Source organism: Suncus etruscus, chromosome 10, assembly GCF_024139225.1.
Source record: "Suncus etruscus isolate mSunEtr1 chromosome 10, mSunEtr1.pri.cur, whole genome shotgun sequence".
Classification (NCBI taxonomy): Eukaryota; Metazoa; Chordata; class Mammalia; order Eulipotyphla; family Soricidae; genus Suncus; species Suncus etruscus.
The window spans coordinates 96736922-96756551 of NC_064857.1; the positions used below are offsets into that span (position 1 = coordinate 96736922).

Consider the following 19630-nt stretch of genomic DNA (forward strand, 5'->3'; position numbering starts at 1 on the left):
TGAAAGGCAAATGCCTTACCTCCATGCTATCTCTGGCCTCGTACAGCTGTCCTTATTATCTGTAAAGATAACTTAAGTTAAACAACAGAAATCAAAGCATCATAGCATTATCAATAAACACAGCTCTAAGTTACTTCAGCCAGACTAATGCTTGCATTTACAATCTATGATCTGGTCTAGTATAACTAGTATAACCATTTCCACATAAGTTACTCCAAAGAAGTGGGTTTTAAGTTAGGTCCATTAGAATGCGTTTAATTTAATCAGTTACAAAAATAGGTTTTCTCTCCTTTTTCACCTTGTACCTTGCCAGGTATTTGAATAACTTTTGGCTCTTTCCTTTGCACAAATACAGCAATTCTGGAAAAATCTCCATCTGCGGCACCCCCACCCCCATTACTTACAGAGCATTTCTGAGGATAGGTTGGGGACACAACAAGTTTATCATGTCACAGTCACTCAGGCTTGGCTGATGTAAGGATGAGTTGATCAGTTCAGCATGATGATCTCGCAGATGGCCGTGGGCATCTCACCCTCTGCAGGATTTCCCTAGAGGTACTCTGTCCTACTCTTCTTCAGGTTTGGAAGAGACTCTGACCTCTAATATTCTTTTCCTTTTCTTGAGACTGAGGGTGGAAGGTAAGAGCAGGGCCCAGGCTGTGACCAGTAAGTGTAGGTCCATAAATTCCTAGGAAATCTCTAATTTCCTTACTCAGGCCATTCATTTTGGTGTCTTCCTGGTCTTGTCAGCCAAATGCTTAAGGGTGCCTGATTGTCACACCACCTCAACCCTGATTATTCCCCTGAAAGAGGGCTCTGGGGTCCCCTCACTAATTTTAAGATTTCCTCTCTGTATGGGAATTACTCATGCAGAGAGGAAAGCCACCTGCTTGTATCATATGCAGAGCAACATGATGCTGTGACATAAAAATGGTACTAAAAGGTGCTAGGAGAGAGATAACAGGCAAACGTTACTTCAATTTACACAGGAAATTCTAAAATCCATTTGATTATTGTCTAGGGGCTTTTTTACAATAAGATTTCCCATATTTTTAATTCTTTAAACCATAACCATATTCACAAAGCTCCTTGTGATACACTTATATCCTTGGCTGCAAATAATGAAAAATCGTAAAAAACATTTTTAATCTTAATTCTACATACAGGAAGTAGAAGTTTACTTAGTCTCCTGACCTCAGTTTACAGGCAAGACACCTGCAATCCACATTACACAAATTAATTTTGAATAACCAGGAAGAATGCCCACGACTTTGGCAGACTTCAGACTTTAAAGAATTCATAATCAACAATCATCAATTTTTAAAAAAGTTTTTTTTTTGTGTGTGTTTTTTGGGTCACACCCGGCATTGCTCAGGGGTTACTCCTGGCTGTCTGCTCAGAAATAGCTCCTGGCAGGCACGGGGGACCATATGGGACACCGGGATTCGAACCAACCACCTTTGGTCCTGCATCGGCTGCTTGCAAGGCAAACGCCGCTGTGCTATCTCTCCGGGCCCTAATTTTTAAAAAAGTTTTTAAACAGGACCGTAAAACCTCGGCGGGACTTGACCCACGGGTGTTCTGTGGAACCTCCGTGGGACTTGACCCACGGGATTCCCCAGTGGGATTATCACCCCCGGCGATGATGCAAGCGCAACCAGAAGTGGGACTCGAACCCACGTGGGTGCCTCCCGCCCCGGTGTGACCCCTGGGAGGACTAGGGCATCCCTCTAGTTCTCTGCCTTTGGGAGCCTTTTCTCTCTCTAGAGCTTTCCCCTGGAGCTCCATTTTTTTTTTTTTTTTTTGGTTTTTTTGGGCCACACCCGGCGTTGCTCAGAGGTTACTCCTGGCTGTCTGCTCAGAAATAGCTCCTGGCAGGTGCAGGGGACCATATGGGACACCGGGATTTGAACCAACCACCTTTGGTCCTGGATCGGCTCCTTGCAAGGCAAACGCCACTGTGCTATCTCTCCGGGCCCGGAGCTCCATTTTTTTAAAAAAATTTTTTTCTGTGCTTACATATTTTCAAGCAGCAGATTTGAAATTTTATTATTTAGAGCTTATTATTTTCATTACCAAGTCAAAGAGCATAGGAGTGCCTTTTCAAATTACATGGATGTATTCACTTGAAAAATTACTGTATCCCTGGGCTTAATGTACATAAAATACAAGAATAGCCATTCAATGTAAGCAAAATAAAGCAATTATTAAAACACCATATAGTAAAATAAGCCTTTTCCATTCAATGCTAGTGGCAAATGATTCCCCCCTCATTAACATTCTGCTTAAACACAGCTCAAACGGAACAAAATCTGACCAGAACCTGGCGACGCCTCCTGTTCTCTGCAATCTAATGCCCCAGGAGGAAGCAAGGTGGACTGAGCTGAAGATCCAATACCAGGACCAGGAATCCCACAGTCAGTCCTGATGTTAAATGCTATTTTCCCTGTTCATTAGTTCATTAGTTCACACCTAAAAATTCAGCCTATCCGATCGAGTTCACGAATCACACCCCTCCAATAAATATTAGGAACAAATCAAGGATCAGAGTTGCATTTTCAACTGCATTTTATCTGTTACTGTAGCATTCATTGTCTTTTTAAAAATCGATCATGCATGCAAAAGTTCTCTTGTGTGGGGCACTGCTTTCACAAGTGTAGGATCTCTAGCAACTTAAAAAATGATCAAGGTCCTTCAGGTGGGCAGTTCTTGCCTCCTTCAGAGCACTTTAAAGCAGTATGTGCGATCCAACAGAGATAGGGAAGATCATCTGTAATAAGTTACCACCTTAATTGTAGAGCATTTCTAGAAAGAAAACTGATAGGATGAGAAATCATGCTTCTGAGAAGCAAGTCCAGAGGACCACTGAGCTGGCCTTGGGGAAGCTTCAATGCCAGGAGTGTTCTAGCATCTCTTTGCAGCACATCTGCTAAGAAGGTCCACTGGGGGAGTCAGTCCATGGAGCTGCACCTGGAAACTCTGCTCCAGGCTCACTTGCCAATTCTCTGTACCACCCAGTCCTGCGGGCAGAGGGGGCAGCGGTTGTTCTGTTTCACCCACAGGGACATGCAACAGTTATGGAAGGAATGATTGCGTTCTCCCCAGTCCACAACACAATCCTCTTGTTTGTTTTCAGCTTGCCATCTAAGCCAGGCATCCATGACCTGGACCCGGCAGAGGGCGCACGTGTCGCACTCCACGTCCCAGCTCCACATGGCCACCGCGTTCCACTTCTTGAGCGAGAACATCTTGTCGCCGCCCGCCTTGGAGCCCGCGCCGCCCGCGTGCGACGCCAGCAGCGCGCAGGGCTCCTCGCCGTCCTCCGTGTCGGCCATGGCGATGGGCTCCATTTTTATAAAATTTTTAAGCACCATGATTACAAGCATGTTTGTAGTTGGGTTTCAGTTATAAACAGAATATCCCCCTTCACCAGTGCAACATTCCCACCACCAATGCCCACTTCCGCCCCCACCATTGCCTGTATTCGCAACAGGCATTCTACTTCTCTCATTCTTTAATATTGTCATGCTAGTTGTTAGTGTAGTTATTTCCCTAAAAGAGTTCACCATTCTTTGTGGTGAGCTTCAAATTGTGAGCCTGTCCTTCCAGCCCTTAACTCTATTGTCTCTGGGCCTTATTACAGTAATGTCTTTACTTTTTCTTAAAACCCATCGATGAGTGAGACTATTCTGTGTCTTCCCTCTCCCTCTGACTTATTTCACTCAACATAATAGATTCAATGTACATCCATGTATAGGAAAATTTCATAACTTCATCTCTCCTGACGGCTGCATAATATTCCATTGTGTACATGTACCACAGTTTCTTTAGCCATTCATATGTTGAAGGGCATCTTGGTTGTTTCCAGAGTCTGGCTATTGTAAATAATGCTGCAATGAATATATGTGTGAGGAAGGAATTTAATTTCAGTGTTCTTTGCATGTGAATGTCGAGTTTCCCATCATGATTTGTTTGAAGGCCATTATTTTTTTGAATACTGCCTCTTCTCTCTCTCTTTTTTAAATTATCTTTATTTAAACACCATGATTACAAATATGATTATAGTTGTATGATTACAGTCATGTAAAGAACACCTCCCTTCACCAGTGCAACATTCCCACCACCAGTTTTCCAGATCTCCCTCCTCCTCACCCCACCCACACCTGTACTCGAGACAGGCTTTCTACTTCCCTCATTCATTCACGTTGTTATGATAGTTTTCAGTGTAGTTATTTCTCTAACTGCACTCATCACTCTATGTGGTGAGCTGTACCTACCAGCCCTCATCTCTCTTGTCTCTGAGATACTGTTAAAAATGTCTTTCATTTTTCTTAAAACCCATAGATGAGTGAAACCATTCTGAGTCTTTCTCTCCCTCTGACTTAGTTCACTCAGCATAATAGATTCCATGTACATCCATGTATAGGAAAATTTCATGACTTCATCTCTCCTGATAGCTACATAGTATTCTATTGTATATATGTGCCACAGTTTCTTTAGCCACTCATCTGTTGAAGGGCATCTCCTAACTGAATGGTCAGGGTTCTCTCCCACAAGGGATAAAAGAACCCAGACCAAGGTAGAGGATGGGATTATATAGGATAGGGCTATAGGGAGATCCTAGCTTTCTGATGATCTTTAAAATAATTGGCTCTTGTCTAGGGGTACCTTCCTATTGCTCCCTTGGCCTTCCCTGATAGGCTATCTTGTATGGCCAGGTAGACTGAGGCGGGGTCTATGGAAATAGGCTCACACCATGTGATCCTTACAGAATAGTGTTTCTCCCAGCTCAGAACCTAAGAAGAAGCCTGCCTTGTGGCTTTTACAAAATGGCATCCCTCCTTATTTAGAATTCAGGTCCCAACACAGATAGGTTACTTTTTATGGCCAGATATCTCAGGATGGTGTTAATGGAAATGTAGGCTTCAGGAAGAGAAGCCTAACCTAGAACCCTTTACAAAATGGCATCCTTTCTTGTTCAGAACCTAGAATCACATTCTCTCTTATGGATTTGAGTCAAATCCTTGACTCTTCTTGAGGTTCCTCTTCCTGCTTATGGGTATGTACTGGGAGTCTAAGTCCAAGAATCTTAACTGCACCTGTGCATGTCTGAATAAAGCAGGTGAGGAAAGTAATTATGAAAGAGTATCACAGGGGCCAGAGAGATAGCACAGTGGCGTTTGCCTTGCAAGCAGCCAATCCAGGACCTAAGGTGGTTGGTTTGAATCCCGGTGTCCCATATGGTCCTCTGTGCCTGCCAGGAGCTATTTCTGAGCAGATAGCCAGGAGTAACCCCTGAGCACCACTGGGTGTGGTCCAAAAACCAAAAAAAAAAAAAAAAAAAAAAAAAAAAAAGAAAGAAAGAGTATCACAAAGTGAATAGTGGCCTAGTCATGATTATCAGGGAGTTTTTCTGGGGTGATTGACTGATATGAGTGTTCATACCAGGAAGTGGAGTCTTACCACTGCCTTTTCTGCTCCTACAAACTGGCTCTCATCTGCTGCAGCATCCTCTTGATGACCTCTGATCTATTCCTCTTGGGCCATACACAGTTCACATTGTTTTAAGAATTTTAAGTCCAAACTCCTCTTGTTCTCAGGGCCACTTTTGTTAAAGAGTTCAGAGAGTGCTCTAGATAAACACACAATCAACACTCTTTGGTAATTCCTGGTGAAGTCTTAATTCTAGGCTCTTTTCTACTCCATGCTTGATGATGGAGCTTACACTGGCATCTTAGGCAGTGTCAAACTGCTGGCTCCTCCTTATTTACCTTAACTGATGCTTCCCTACTAGGAAGTAAGTCTGGGTGCATTCTCTTAAAGACCCTACTGATTCTATTTGGGCCAACAAAGCTCTGATTTTCTGCAAAGTAAACAGCATTCCCCAAACTCTACCTGAGACCTCCAGCCTTATCCTCAGTGTCTAGCTCCCTTTGTGCTGCCAGGTGGCTCCCAGGACACATTCCAATACCCTGCACTGAAAGTCCCCCTCCCCACTCCCCCCATTTTGGGGACTCTTCTGGATACACATAAAATGAGAATGCTCGGGGCTGGAGAGATAGCATGGAGGTAAGGTGTTTGCCTTGCATGCAGAAGGTCGGTGGTTCGAATCCCAGCATCCCATATGGTCCCTGAGCCTACCAGGAGTGATTTCTGAGCATAGAGCCAGGAGTAACCCCTGAGTACTGCCGGGAGTGACCCAAAAACCAAAAAAAAAAAAAAATGAGAATGCTCTCAGGGCAACTTCCCTATCCCTGGACCTGCAACCAATGAGTGGTACACATTTTTTTTTAACACTTAAACCTCAGTAGTAGGAGAATAACCCCAAACAAATCACACAAGTCAAAGTTTAGGGGAGGGATCCCTGGGGTGACAGTTTGGTCCACAAACCCACCATCTACAGGCTGGGGAAGAGTCCAGGTATAGTCCACAAGGAAATGGGGTGTCCATTCTTGCCAGTTGTTCAACAGTCACTGCCATCAGCAGGAGCATCAGAACAATCTGCATTCTATCCTGGTTCTGGGAGCTGAGTCAGTGGAATCTGCAGGGAGTTCTCATCCTGGGAGTGACTCTCCACTGTGAGGAACAAGGTGAGTCCTGTGTCTTCAATCCTGCAACTCAAGCAGTGGTTGGGGTGAAGAGAATAATATAGGGCCCTAAAATCTAGTTATCCAGAGATGGGCTGTGAAAGTCATTGCCTTTTCCTGTACTGGGTCAGACAGAAATGGAATCTACCCTTTTACCCTTAACTACCAGGAGAAGCCACAATATTTGCTCTTTCTTTTCTTCCACCACTGATACTTTTTAAATATTAGTGTCCGGTTCAGTCTTTCCACTTGCCCTGACCTCTGGGATAGTGATAATAGGCATAGTGTATTTTCCAATTAGTGCCTGTGTCTGAGCTAGTTAAGTTTCAATGGCACTTCTTGCCCTTATTCTCTGGCAGCATTTTTGCAGATCTTCCTGTTTCACATTTTCCCTAGAGAATTCACCACCTTAGAAGTCATTAAAGGGGATTGTGGGTGAAGGTCCATCTTCTGTAACTTCTTCAGGCTGGCAAAGGACTATAGAGTCTACCGATAAGAAGGGATGGATGAACTCTTATGCTACATTAGCTCTTTTTCTCTCTTTTTTTTTGTTATTTAAAGGTTTTTGTGTTTCTATATACAGTTGTTTCTATTTTAAAAAGTATAGACAGGAGCCCGAGAGATAGCACAGCAATAGGGCGTTTGCTTTGCACACAGCCGATTCAGGGTGAACGGTGGTTCTATCCCCCATTAAAGATTATTGTGGGTGAAGGTTCATCTTCTGTAACTTCTTCAGGTTGGAAAAGGACTATAGGTTTACCTATAAGAAGGGAGTAACTCTTATGCTATCTTAGCTCTTCATGAGGGTATGGCAATTGACTGGTTCAGGTTTGCAGTTATCAATATCTGAAAAAGATCGGTCAACTAGAAGAATATAATTTATAATGAACACTAAATGGGAAGACATTGGAAGGACAGAGCAGTAGAAGATGCTCCCTCTGGGATGATGATACAAAAGTTAAGAAACCAAAGCATCATTACACTATACCTGTTCCCTGAGCATTTTGGGTATCTGTGTGAGGTCACGCCACCAATCTTTTTCTAGATAAGCTCTTTAGTGTTACAGATGTTGCCTGGAGAGGAGACCCAGGACTCCCATTAGGTTCAGTAACAGCACATACAAGACAGTTGTGTTACTTCTCATTCTGTCCTGTTCAGCCTAAATTCTCCCTGGTAAAGTTCTAGTTTCCACTATCCTAGTTAGACTAGAAATAGCATATACAGCTTCTAGTGCCTTCATGACCAGTCTATTATAACCAGTAAGTGTGAGATTACAGGATTTTTCTGTCTTTATGTCAATTAACTTCCACATTTTTTATCTTTATTTAAACACCTTGATTACAAATATGATTGTAGTTGGGTTTCAGTCATGTAAAGAACACTCCCTTCACTGGTGCAACATTCTCACCATCAATGTTCCAAATTTCCCTCCTTCATACCTCACCCCGACATGTACTCTATTTACCTCATTCATACACATTGTTATGATAGTTGTCAGTGTAGTTATTTCTCTAACTGCACTCACCACTCTTTGTGGTGAGCTTCATGTCATGAGCTGGACTTTCCAGCCCTCCTCTCTTTGTCTCTGAGGATTATTGCAAGAATGTCTTTTATTTTTCTTAAAACCAATAGATGAGTGAGACTATTCTGTGTCTATCTCTGTCCCTCTGACTTATTCCACCCAGCATAATAGATTCCATGTACATCCATGTATAGGAAAATTTCATAACTTCATCTCTCCTGACGGCTGCATAATATTCCATTGTGTACATGTACCACAGTTTCTTTAGCCATTCATTTTTTGAAGGGCATCTTGGTTGTTTTCAGAGTCTGGCTATTGCAAATAGAGGAAGAGATTTTTGTGTTGTATTTTTGTGTTCCTAGGAGTAGTATAGCTGGAACGTATGGGAGCTCAATTTCCAGTTTTTGGAGGAATCTCCATATTGCTTTCCAAAAAGGTTGGACTAGACGCCATTCCGACCAGTAGTGAATAAGAGTTCCTTTCTCTCCACATGCCCTCTAGCACTGCTTATTGCCATTCTTTATAATGTGCATGAGATAGTACCTCATAGTTTTTTTTTTAACTTATTTTTTTATTGTAAGAATTTATTCAAGAGACAAAATTGATTAACATAATGAGGTAAGCTAACATAACATAATATAGTGACATAACATAACATATAATATAACTGATATAATAATATATGTAAGTCAAAGAAAGTTTCTGATTAAAAACATATTTTTTTCCATAATGGCTTACATATCTTTCACAGTAGTATTTTAGATACATATTAACATTGAGTCAGGGGAATACCCATCACCAACTATGTCCTCCCCACATTCCAGTTCCCTTTCTACAACCCATATACCCCATCATCACCCCCCGGGCTGCTAGAGTAGGTGGACCCCTCTTTGTCTAGCTTACTATTAGTGATCTCATATCTGTTTGGTACTGGAACCCTCGTTTTCCATTCTATTTAAGAGGCAGAGCTAGAAAAATCGAGGTATGTGGTTTTGTTTGAAGGCAAGAAAAGCAATAGAATGGGATACAAAATAAAAGGAAAAAAAAAAAGAAGTCAAAAGTCAAAAACGCTAAAAATGGGCTGAGTCTCTCTAGAGACTTCCAACCTCAGTTTGAGAGAGGATGTGAAAAAGGTAATTGAAATACCACAACAATACAGAAAAAATTATCAAATTAAATAATTGGTGAGCACTACAGCAATAACGATAGGCACCACACAATAGTCTCTGTTCTGAAATCAACTCATGCTCGAGTGCAAAAGGAAAGAGAAAGACAAGACAAAATAAAATAAAATAATATTGGAGACATCAACCATAGTCTCCACACCAAAATAAAGACGACAAAAAATTGATCAATTGATAAATAAACATGTGGAAAAATGATTGTTTTGTGCTTTTTTTCCCCCCTCCTTTTCTTTATCCCCCTGCATAGGCACAGTAACTATTGGGGTTATTGTAGAGGGAATTCCCTTGACCTAGGAGACACCGGGTTTCTCCACCCCTGAAGTATACTGTCATGGGATTAACTCTAGACTCCTTGCATGATCAATTACTCTCCCCTTGCTGCTTTCCTGGTGTGTGGAAGACTTCTGCTTTGTCTTGGATGGTAAAATCAGACCTCTGTTTCTAGAGATCTTTGTGGCTGTGCAGCTCAGGGAATGGAGTTTATGAAGTCTTTCTTTGTGGTTCTAGCAGTTATGTTTCTTCAGTGTCGTTTTAATCCATTTTCTGTAGTTGGTGTTCTTGGTCATTATGTTGCTCTTAGACTGGAGCCTGGGATAAAGTCTTTCGTTATGTTTCTGGAAGACCCGTTCAGTTGCGGTTGTCTCAGTCAACCTTCTGGAATTGGAGCTCTTGTTTGTTGAACAGATCGTATTCCAAAAGCTAGGCTAGAGCTTTTTGTTGCTGCTGTTGTTGTTGTTGGTCCCTGGATGTGTACTGTCCAGTCTTGGTTGCAACAACCAGTATATAGCGATCTTGGTTTTTGCACATATCAAAGGGTGACCTGTTTTCTGATTTTGTCTTATCGATAGCTGATGAGGGAGGACAACTTGCTCTTAGATCAAGTTGTTCCCATTTCCTCCTTGTCAGATTATCAATTTAGGACTGGCTCATGTTGGTGTCAGAGCAGCGTTGTAAATGCCCTGGGTGGGATTTGGTTCCTTGAGTTTGGTTCATAGTTGTTTTGATTTGCATCTCCCTGATTATTAGTCATTTGGAGCATCTTTTCATGTGCCTTTTGGCCATTTGTATTTCTTCTTTATCTAAGTGTCTGTTCATTTCTTCTCCCTATTTTATAATGGGATTAGATGTTTTTTCTTGTAAAATTCTGTCAGTGCCTTGTCTATTTTGGATATTAGCCCTTTATATGATGGGTATGGGTGAATAGTTTCTCCCACTCAGTAGGTGGCTCTTGTATTCTGGGCACTATTTCCTTTGAGGTGCAGAAACATCTCAGTTTAATATATTCCCATCTATTTATCTCTGCTTCCCCTTGTTTGGAGAGTGCTGTTTCCTCCTTGAAGATGCCTTTAGTCTCAATGTCATGGAATGTTTTACCTACATGTTGCTCTATGTACCTTATGGTTTCAGGTATGATATCAAGGTCTTTAATCCATTTGGACTTTACCTTCATAATTGGTGTTATCTGGGGGTCTGAGTTCACTTTTTTGCAAGTGACTAACCAGTTGTGCCAACACCATCTGTTGAAGATGCTTTCCTTGCTCCATTTAGGATTTCTTGCTTCTTTATCAACTAGGTGATTGTATGTTTGGGGAACATTTTCTGAGTACTCAAGCCTATTCCACTGATCTAAGGGTCTGTCTTTATTCCAATACTATGCTATTTTGATAACTATTCTTTGCAATACAGTTTAAAGTTGAGGAATGCTTCCCATATTTATTTTCCCAAGGAGTGCTTTAGTTATTCGAGGGTGTTTATTGTTCCAAATGGATTTCAGAAGTGTTTGATCCACTTCTTTGAAGAATGTCATGGAAATCTTTAGAGAAATCTCATTAAATCTATACAGTGCTTTGGGGAGTATTACCATTTTAATGATGTAATCTTGCCAATCCATGATCAGGGTATGTGTTTCCAGCTCCTTGTGTCCTCTTTTATTTCTTGGAGCAGTGTTTTATAGTTTTCTTTGTATAGGTCCTTCATGCTTTTAGTCAAGTTGACTCCAAGATATTTAAGTTTGTGTGGCACTAATGTAAATGGGTTGTTTTCTTAATGTCCACTTCTTCTCTATCATTATTGGTGTATAAAAAGGCCATTGATTTCTGTGTGTTAACTTTATAGCCTTTGTAGCCTCCACATTTCTATATGAGTCTGTTGTTCCTAGAAGCTTTTTGGTAGAGTCTTTAGGGTTTTCTAAGAGAGTATCATGTCATCTGCAAACAGTGAAAGCTTGACTTCTTCCTTTCCTATCTGGATTCCCTTGATATCTTTTTCTTTCTTAATCACTATAGCAAGTACTTCCAATACTATGTTGAAGAGGAGTGGAGAGAGTGACAGCCTTGTCTTGTACTGGAATTTAGAGGGAAGGCTTTATTTTTTCTCCATTGAGGATAATATTTGCCATTGGCTTGTGGTAGATAGCCTTGACAATATTGAGAAAGGTTCCTTTCATTCCCATCTTGTTGAGAGTTTTGATCAAGTGTGGGTGTTGGACCTTATCAAATGCTTTCTCTGCATCTATTGATATGATCATGTGGTTTTTATTTTTGTTTTTGTTGTTGTTGGTGGTGTTGTGTTTTAGGTTGATAGATTTATGAATGTTAAACCATCATTGCATCCCTAGGATGAAAACTACTTGATTGTAGTGAATGATCTTCTTGATGAGGCATTGGATCCTATTTGCCAGGATTTTGTTGAGGATCTTTGTAGCTGTGTTCATCAGGGATATTGGTCTGTAATTTTCTTTTTTGGCAGCATCTCTGTCTGATTTTGGTATCAAGGTGATGTTGGCTTCATAAAAGCTGTTTGGAAGTGTTCCCGTTTTTTCAGTTTCATGAAAGTGTCTGGCTAGGATTGATAGTAGTTCCTCTTGAAAGGTTTGACAGAATTTATTAATAAATCCATCTAGGCCTGGGCTTTTCTATTTTTTTTCTTCTCTCTCTCTTTTTTTTTTTAATCAGGGGAGAGTGTGAACGCAGTCCCCCACTACCACAAATTATGCAACCGAGTCTCCCACATTTGGGGAAATCACAGGGGTCAGCACACCCGGAGTGCAATGGGAGAGTCTCGTCCTGGGGAAACCACCTTCGTGATCATGGTATCTCCCGTCAGGTATGTATAAGGGCTTTTCTTTTTGGGTAGACATTTGATTACCGTTTTAATTTCCTCAGTAGTGATTTAGATATGTTTAGATATGCTACATCCTCCTTATTCATCTGTGGAAGGTTTTAAGATTCCAAGAATTCATCCATTTCTTCCCGGTCCTCATGTTTAGTGACACAGAGTTTTTCAAAGTAGTCTCTGATTACCCTTTGAGAAATTCCAACTAAAACTACATATACACATATGCAGCAAAACAAGTGTTTCCCCAAGTGGGCAATGTTGGCAGCTGGAAGCTTGAACTAACCCTGATGTCCAATTAGGTGTCTCCTTTAAGGCGGTAAATTTCCAGTCAGGGAATGAGTGCTTTGTTCGTTTGCAAAGGGGAGTAGATCCAATAAGTTTACGAATCTCTCTCTACTGGGGAGGACATGCAAAACTGGGGTGCATATGCTGCGGGTGGAAATGTAAACTCACAAAGCAACTTTGTTTCTTTTCTTTCCTCTCCTCTTCTCTCCACATTGACGGGGTAGTTCTCCCCAAACCAACCAACCAAAAATTAATAGGAAGCCAACAAAATGCAACAAGGGTGGCGGGAGTCTCCTAATTCAGCTATTGCAAAAACTCAATTGGTGTGGACTTAAGAAAGGCTGGAGGGGCCGGAGAGATAATGGAGGTAAGGCGTTGGCCTTGCATGCGGAAGGACGGTGGTTCAAATCCCGGCATCCCATAGGGTCCCCGGAGCCTGCCAGGAGCGATTTCTGAGCTCAGAGCCAGGAGGAACCCCTGAAAGCTGCCGGGTGTAACCCAAAAATCAAAAAAAAAAAAAAAAAGAAAGAAAGAAAGCTCGGGAACACCAGCAGGCTCGGAACAGGTCCAGTTGTATAGTGGCCACAGCTTCCCCAAGAGTTGTGTTTGCGTGTATGCTGCAGGGGAGATTTTGCGCATGCGTAGACTCATGCCCGTTCTGCACGTGCCGGTGCGTGGGCTCTGCGCAAGCGCATTGCTGCTGGCCGGCTGGGCTGGTGGCGGCGCAGTGCCGAGTACGCAGGCGCAGTGCGGGCCTGGAGCGGCAACGGTGAGTCGCTGCACGTGCTTCGAGGGCGGCGGCGGAGCGGCAGCGGCCTTGACCTCGGCCTCAACCTCAGCATGTGGGGCCCGCAGCAGCCGCGCGGAGATAACGGGGGAGAAGGCGCGAGGTTCGTGGGCGAGCTTGCGGGCCGTGGAGGACTTGGGCTCTGGCCCGGGCGTCGGGGAGGCCACTGCCGGCCGCTTCCTTCCGTCCGTCGTGCCGCTGCGCCCGGGCCTCGCAGGCCGATGCGACTCGGACCTCGCGGCTGAGTCCTGGCGCGGTCGCTCCGCCGGGCTCTGGCCTCGGAGATGGTCATGGATGAAATGATCATGCAGCCAGGGCTTAGGGCTAGCGACTTACGCAGACAGTCCGTTTGAATGAATGGATTATGCACTTTGTAGGCATGGAATTGCAAAGTACCCACTTTGGGGGGCTCTCCGGTTCCCCCTACACCACTGCGTGGGAGCCCTGGTTAGGGTCAGTGAAATGAAGGACTAGAGCCTTCCTTTCTGTACCGTCTTTTCAGATCAATTGCAAGGCCTTGAAAGCAGGAAGCTGGGTTGGACTGATAGCACAACGGGTAAGGAAGGCGTTTGCCTGGCGCATGGGCACCTGGCTTGACCCCCTGAGCCTGCCAGGACTGACCCTCGAATGCTTCTACTTGTGGCCCCCAAACAAACACATGCAGGAACCGGTTGGAATCAGTCTATGCGAAGGGCGGGGCAGGGATTGAACCCAGGTGAGCCTCGTGCAAGAAAGTGCCTCAGTTCCTGAAACTATTTTCAGGTGCTTTCAAAACTACCTAGCAACATCACTGCAGCCAAGCTTCCTAAGTTCTCTCAACTGCAGAAAAAGACTGTTGTTTATATAATTACAGTGTTTGTTTTTGCTTAACTTGTGAAAGTTGGTTAAAATACACAAAAGAATGGTCAAAATATACTTAACAAATGATCGACTCTAGTCTGAATTTGTAAAAGCTTGGCTCCAAAGTTAATAGCCAAGAAAGAGATTGTATATGACATAATTGCAAAATGCAGCCCACTTCTAATGAAAGAATTATTGAAGAAAATACCGGACATTTCAAAATAGAGAGTCATTTTTGATATTTGGAATAAAACGTACTTGCAGGAATTTGGACATTAAGAACGTTAGTCTTCGTTATACATGGTCTGTGAACCTAATTGACTGTAATAAATTGTTCAGTTTTTCAGGAATTGCCGAAATGGATGAAGAGGCACATTACAATAAAGGTACTGGAACTCAAATTTACTTGTGGGTGTTAGAGCTAGCATATATTGGTAAGTTTTGATTTGCATTATGTTTTGTTTTCAGTTGAAGATGTGGTCGGAAGTCATGTAGAAGATGCAGTGACGTTTTGGGCCCAGGTAAATACTAGCTTACTTGAATTCCTCTTCTTTTTTTATTTTTATCTTAAAATATCTTTTAGTGATTTCCTCTTCTAATCCAGTTCCATCTCCAAAACAACAAAAAATAGAAGCCTTAGGTTGTGCATATATAAATATAATGATGAGATATAATGTATAGTCTTTCTTAATGGAACTCTAGCAAGAGAATGAATGAAGGACAAATGGCTACACCCAGCAGTTTATTCAAGATATGAGTAGTATTACCATAATACATCTGTTACAATTAAAAATAAAATAGCAGGATTGTAATTTATGTTTTCAGAATTATACCTGCCACCATCAATGTAGGCTGCTTGAATTCTTGGATTCTGAGATGTTATTTTTGAATGTATAGCTCCAGCTAAAGGTCATTTTTGAGGTTGCAAGCACCTTGCTGCTTTACTCTTGTTCTTGGACCAGGGAGATCTTTTCTTAAAAGATCCCGTTTTAAAATGTTTTTTTGTTTTTTTGTTTTTCTTTTTCTAGAGACTTAGTTGAATTTGATGAATTCTTATCATAAAATTGAATCGACTACAAAATCGCTGTTTTTTGAAGGTTTGATTTTAGGCCAAATTTGCCAGTGCTCAGGCCTAACACTTGGTTCTGCATCCTAGCGGGCTTAGGGTACCATATGTGGTGCCAGGGATGGAATCTAGGTTAGTTGCGTGTAAGGCAAACGCACTACCCATTGTACAATTTCTACAGCCTTACTGAATCACTTTGAATTTTATATTAGCAGAGCGACGTATCAAAGTGCTAGCATAAATTGAAGAACATGAATTCCTTTAGCACACAATCACTCATTTTGACTATTTTAAACTGCATATGAAACGGGAGGAATAAGGGTAACATTTCTCTATATATCCTATGATACAGGAACTCCTTTTGTGGAGATAAAAATTGGCAACTTAGGGAAGAAATTTATGTGAAAGGAATGTGTAGAAGACTTCGATTAACTAGGCATTATTACCTTTATATATAGGAAATGTTATAAAATTTCATTTATATAACACTAACCTTCGTACAGACTTGTTTCTGAACAAGTTTGTCTCTGTGCACTAACAATTTTTAAATGGTACCTATGTTCTGTTTTCCTGTCCATTGTCTGTTAATAACCTATGTTATTCTCTAGTAGTTGTCTAGGTTAAATGATAAATTGTATTTATGCATGCTTGTATAGGGACACGCCATTATAAAACATTTATACAACTTTATTTTTACTAAAATCTGTTTACTAATTTATTTTTATTTATTTTTTTTTTGGTTTTTCGGGCCACACCCGTTAGATGCTCAGGGGTCACTCCTGGCTATACGCTCAGAAATTGCCCCTGGCTTGGGGGGACCATATGGGACGCCGGGGGATCGAACCGTGGTCCTTTCCTTGGCTAGCGCTTGCAAGGCAGACACCTTACCTCTAGCGCCACCTCGCCGGCCCCTGTTTACTAATTTCTAAATCACTTATTAGTGTCAGTTCGTGAACTGCATAAATAATTTGAATTTATAAGACATAAGATAAATGTTTCTGCGTAAGTAAATTTTTATAGTTTTACTCAGAATATCTAAGATGCCATTTCAAGATATTATCACAGTATTAATGAGAATTTTTAAAGATAGAATTCTATTACCTAACAGTAATAGTTTGAACATAGTTTTTAGTTTATTTCTTTTGGGCCTCATTCAACTGAGCTCAGGTGTTACTCCTGACTCTGCGATCAGAAATTACTCCTTGCAGGCTTGGAGGAACCATATGGGATGCTGGGCATCAAACCTTGGTCAACTGCATGCAAGGCAAACGCACTACCTACTGTGCTATTGCTCCTGCCCCTGAACATAGTTTTATATGCATTTGATAGGAACATTTATTTTTTGGTTTACTTTAACATCTACTTAATTGAACAAAACTGTAACAAAACTCACAATAGCGCTAAGTGGGCCTCTTTCAGTTCTAATATAATGCTGTGGGTTTATTGTGTCCTTATTTATAATTCTCTGCTTTTATAATCTATAATACATTTTCATTTTTTGGGGGGGTCGCACCCTGTGGCAGCCCTCAGGGGTTACACATGGCTCTGTGCTCAGAAGTCACTCCTGGCAGGCTTGGGGGGACCATACGGGATACTGGGTTTTGAACCGGGGTCCGTCCTGTATTGACCACGTACAAGGCAAACGCCCTGGCCCCTATAATATATTTTCAATCTTACTACATAGTCATGTATTTTCAGAATTGCTAACCCATATCTCAATTGAGAAATCATTACTAGTAGTTTTGGACAGAGGGATATATGCATTTTGGAAGTGGTTTTACATTTCTTTGTATGACAGCAAAGAATTACCCATGTCTGTTGACCAAACATTCGTACATTTTAAACAATGAGAATTTGATTGAAAATAATATTCGGGGGCTCAGGAATGATTCATTGGTAGTGTGCCTGCCTTACAAGAGTGAGGCCAATGACCTACATGCCCAAGTCTGATTCCAACTGCTTTTATTATTTAGGGCCCTTGGTATAGAAATAAAATGTGTGTTTTGTAGTGTACCACACATTGTCTGATACAGCGGCTAGTGCAACCAAAAGTGTGTGAGTGCTGCAATTAAATATTTGACTCCAGTTATTGCAGAAGTTGCAAGTGAAGGGAAGTGGCAAAAAAGGAAAAGGCAGAGATAATAATTTTAAATTTAATTGTATTTGGTATTTTGGTTTGAATGAAAAGTAATTCACTTAGAAAATAAAAATTTTAGGGGGGCTGGAGAGATAGCATGGAGGTAAGGTATTTGCCTTTCATGCAGGAGGTCATTGGTTCGAATCCCGGCGCCCCATATGGTCCCCTGTGCCTGCCAGGAGCAATTTCTGAGCCTGGAGCCAGGAATAACCCCTGAGCACTGCCGGGTGTGACCCAAAAACCACAAAAAAAAAAAAAAAAAAAGAAAATAAAAATTTTATAAAGGTTATGGAGTAGGAGTATATTTGGCAGTGTTCAGGGCTTACTCCTGGCACTGCTTGAAAATCAATTCTGGCAGGGCTCAGGGGATCATATGTAGTTCCAGGGATTGAAGTGGGTTGGCCACATTCAAGGTTAGGGCTTTATTCACTGTACCATAACTCTACCCTAATCTTATTTCTTATGAAAAAGTCTTGAATTGTGAAAAGCATACAAGAAGTTACTTTTTTTTTTAGTTTTGGGCCATACTTGGTGGTGGTCAGAGGTAACTCCTGGCTGTGTAGCTAAGAATCACTCCCTCCTGACTGGGTTTGGAGGACTGTATAGGGGGCTAGAGCTGAAGCTGGGGCTAGAACCTGGAGTGCCTCATGCAAGGCAAGAGCCCCACCTGCTTTATTAATAAAGTCCTCTATCAGATACTATTTTATGAAATTTATATATATATATGTATTGTTTATTTCCTTTTAGAGTATTTGTAGAAATAAGGATATTGTGAAGATTGGTTGTTCACTTTCTGAAGTTTGTCCACATGCCAGTGCAGTTTTCGGGAATCTTGATCCAAAGAAGGTGAGCCAAATACTTTGATATTTATCCTTTCTGTTAGTTATATATTAAATTAATTAATTAATTAGTCATTTATTATTAAATTAATTTGTTATTTTAAAAAGTAATAAAAAGTAATAAAATAAAATTTATTACTTTAAAAAGTGTGAGTTCTGGGACTGGAGTGAAAGCACAGTTGTAGGGTGTTTGCCTTGGTTGAGGCTGACCAAGAACAGACCTGGGTTCGATCTCCAGCATCCCATATGGTCCCATAGCCTGACAGGAGTGATTTCAGCATGCAGACTTAGGAGTAACCCCTGAGTGCTGCCGGTTGTGTCCCAAAAACCAAGAAAAAAAATAAGAAACAGTATGAGTTCTTTTTTTCTCATTAGCCTTCACATCTGTGTTCTAAATTTTAGCCATTTTAGTGTACAAATTGTTTATCTTGTGATGTTAATTTCATTTTCCTGATGATTACTGAAGTTGAGCATATCTTAATTTTCTCTATTTTATAAACTTTGTTTTTGTTTTTGGGCCATACCAACTTTGCTCAGTGCTTACTTCTGGTTCTGTGCTCACAAATTGTGAATTGTTTATTCAGATCTTTCCTTTATTTTAAATTGATTGTTTCGATTAGTTGGTAAAGAATTATATATATGTATATATAAAATACATTTTATATATGTATGAAAACTTTGTTTATATTTGTTTTTTTATTTGGGTTGGTGGTTCCGCAGCTGACAGTGCTGGGGTTACTCTCAGCTGTATGTGTGAGTGTATGTGGGTTTTCACTTCCACTAGTGAAACTAGCATAGTTGCTTGTTTATTTATTTATTTTTTGGTTTTTGGGTCACACCCGGCTGTGCTCAGGGGTTACTCCTGGTTATCTGCTCAGAAATAGCTCCCGGCAGGCACTGGGGACCATCTGCGATGCCGGCATTCAAACCAACCACCTTAGGTCCTGGGTCAGCTGCTTGCAAGGCAAATGCCGCTGTGCTATCTCTCTGGCCCCAGCATAATTGTTTAATGTAGTTTTTTGTCAAAACTACTCTCCGTAGGGCTCCCTGTGTTATTAACGTCTTAAGGATTTTCACTGGATATTGTCTGTTTCTTTGCTCTTTTATTTATGTACCACATATGAGTGAAATTCTCCATTTATTTTTTTACTTGTTACTCACTTTAACATGATCCGCTCCAGTCATCCATATTGTAAAGAAAGACTTCCTCTTTTATTTAAGCTGCATATATATATATATATATATATTAAGCTGCATATATTTTAT

The 19630-nt window shown here is 41.2% G+C and overlaps 2 protein-coding genes and 1 non-coding gene across 4 annotated transcripts in view; 1 reads left to right on the plus strand and 2 right to left on the minus strand.

Annotated features, from left to right (window-relative positions):
• Positions 1 to 2022: 2022 nt before the first annotated feature.
• LOC126020041 (RING-box protein 2-like) lies at positions 2023 to 3341 on the minus strand. Its single transcript, XM_049781492.1, has one exon. The coding sequence runs from the start codon at positions 3333 to 3335 to the stop codon at positions 2991 to 2993; it is 345 nt and encodes a 114-aa protein (XP_049637449.1). The 5' UTR covers positions 3336 to 3341; the 3' UTR covers positions 2023 to 2990.
• An 8903-nt stretch (positions 3342 to 12244) lies between these two features.
• Positions 12245 to 12406, minus strand: LOC126021148 (U1 spliceosomal RNA). The gene has a single exon (XR_007499757.1). It is a non-coding gene; the product is annotated as a U1 spliceosomal RNA (small nuclear RNA).
• Positions 12407 to 14668: 2262 nt separating this feature from the next.
• STK31 (serine/threonine kinase 31) overlaps positions 14669 to 19630 on the plus strand; it is a 109503-nt gene continuing 104541 nt past the window's right edge. For both annotated transcript variants that reach the window (XM_049781438.1, XM_049781439.1), the window contains exons 1-3: positions 14669 to 14708; positions 14791 to 14843; positions 18273 to 18371. In XM_049781438.1, coding sequence (XP_049637395.1) covers positions 14681 to 14708; positions 14791 to 14843; positions 18273 to 18371 — 180 coding nt within the window. In that variant the 5' untranslated portion in view covers positions 14669 to 14680. The remainder of the gene's footprint in view (positions 14709 to 14790; positions 14844 to 18272; positions 18372 to 19630) is intronic.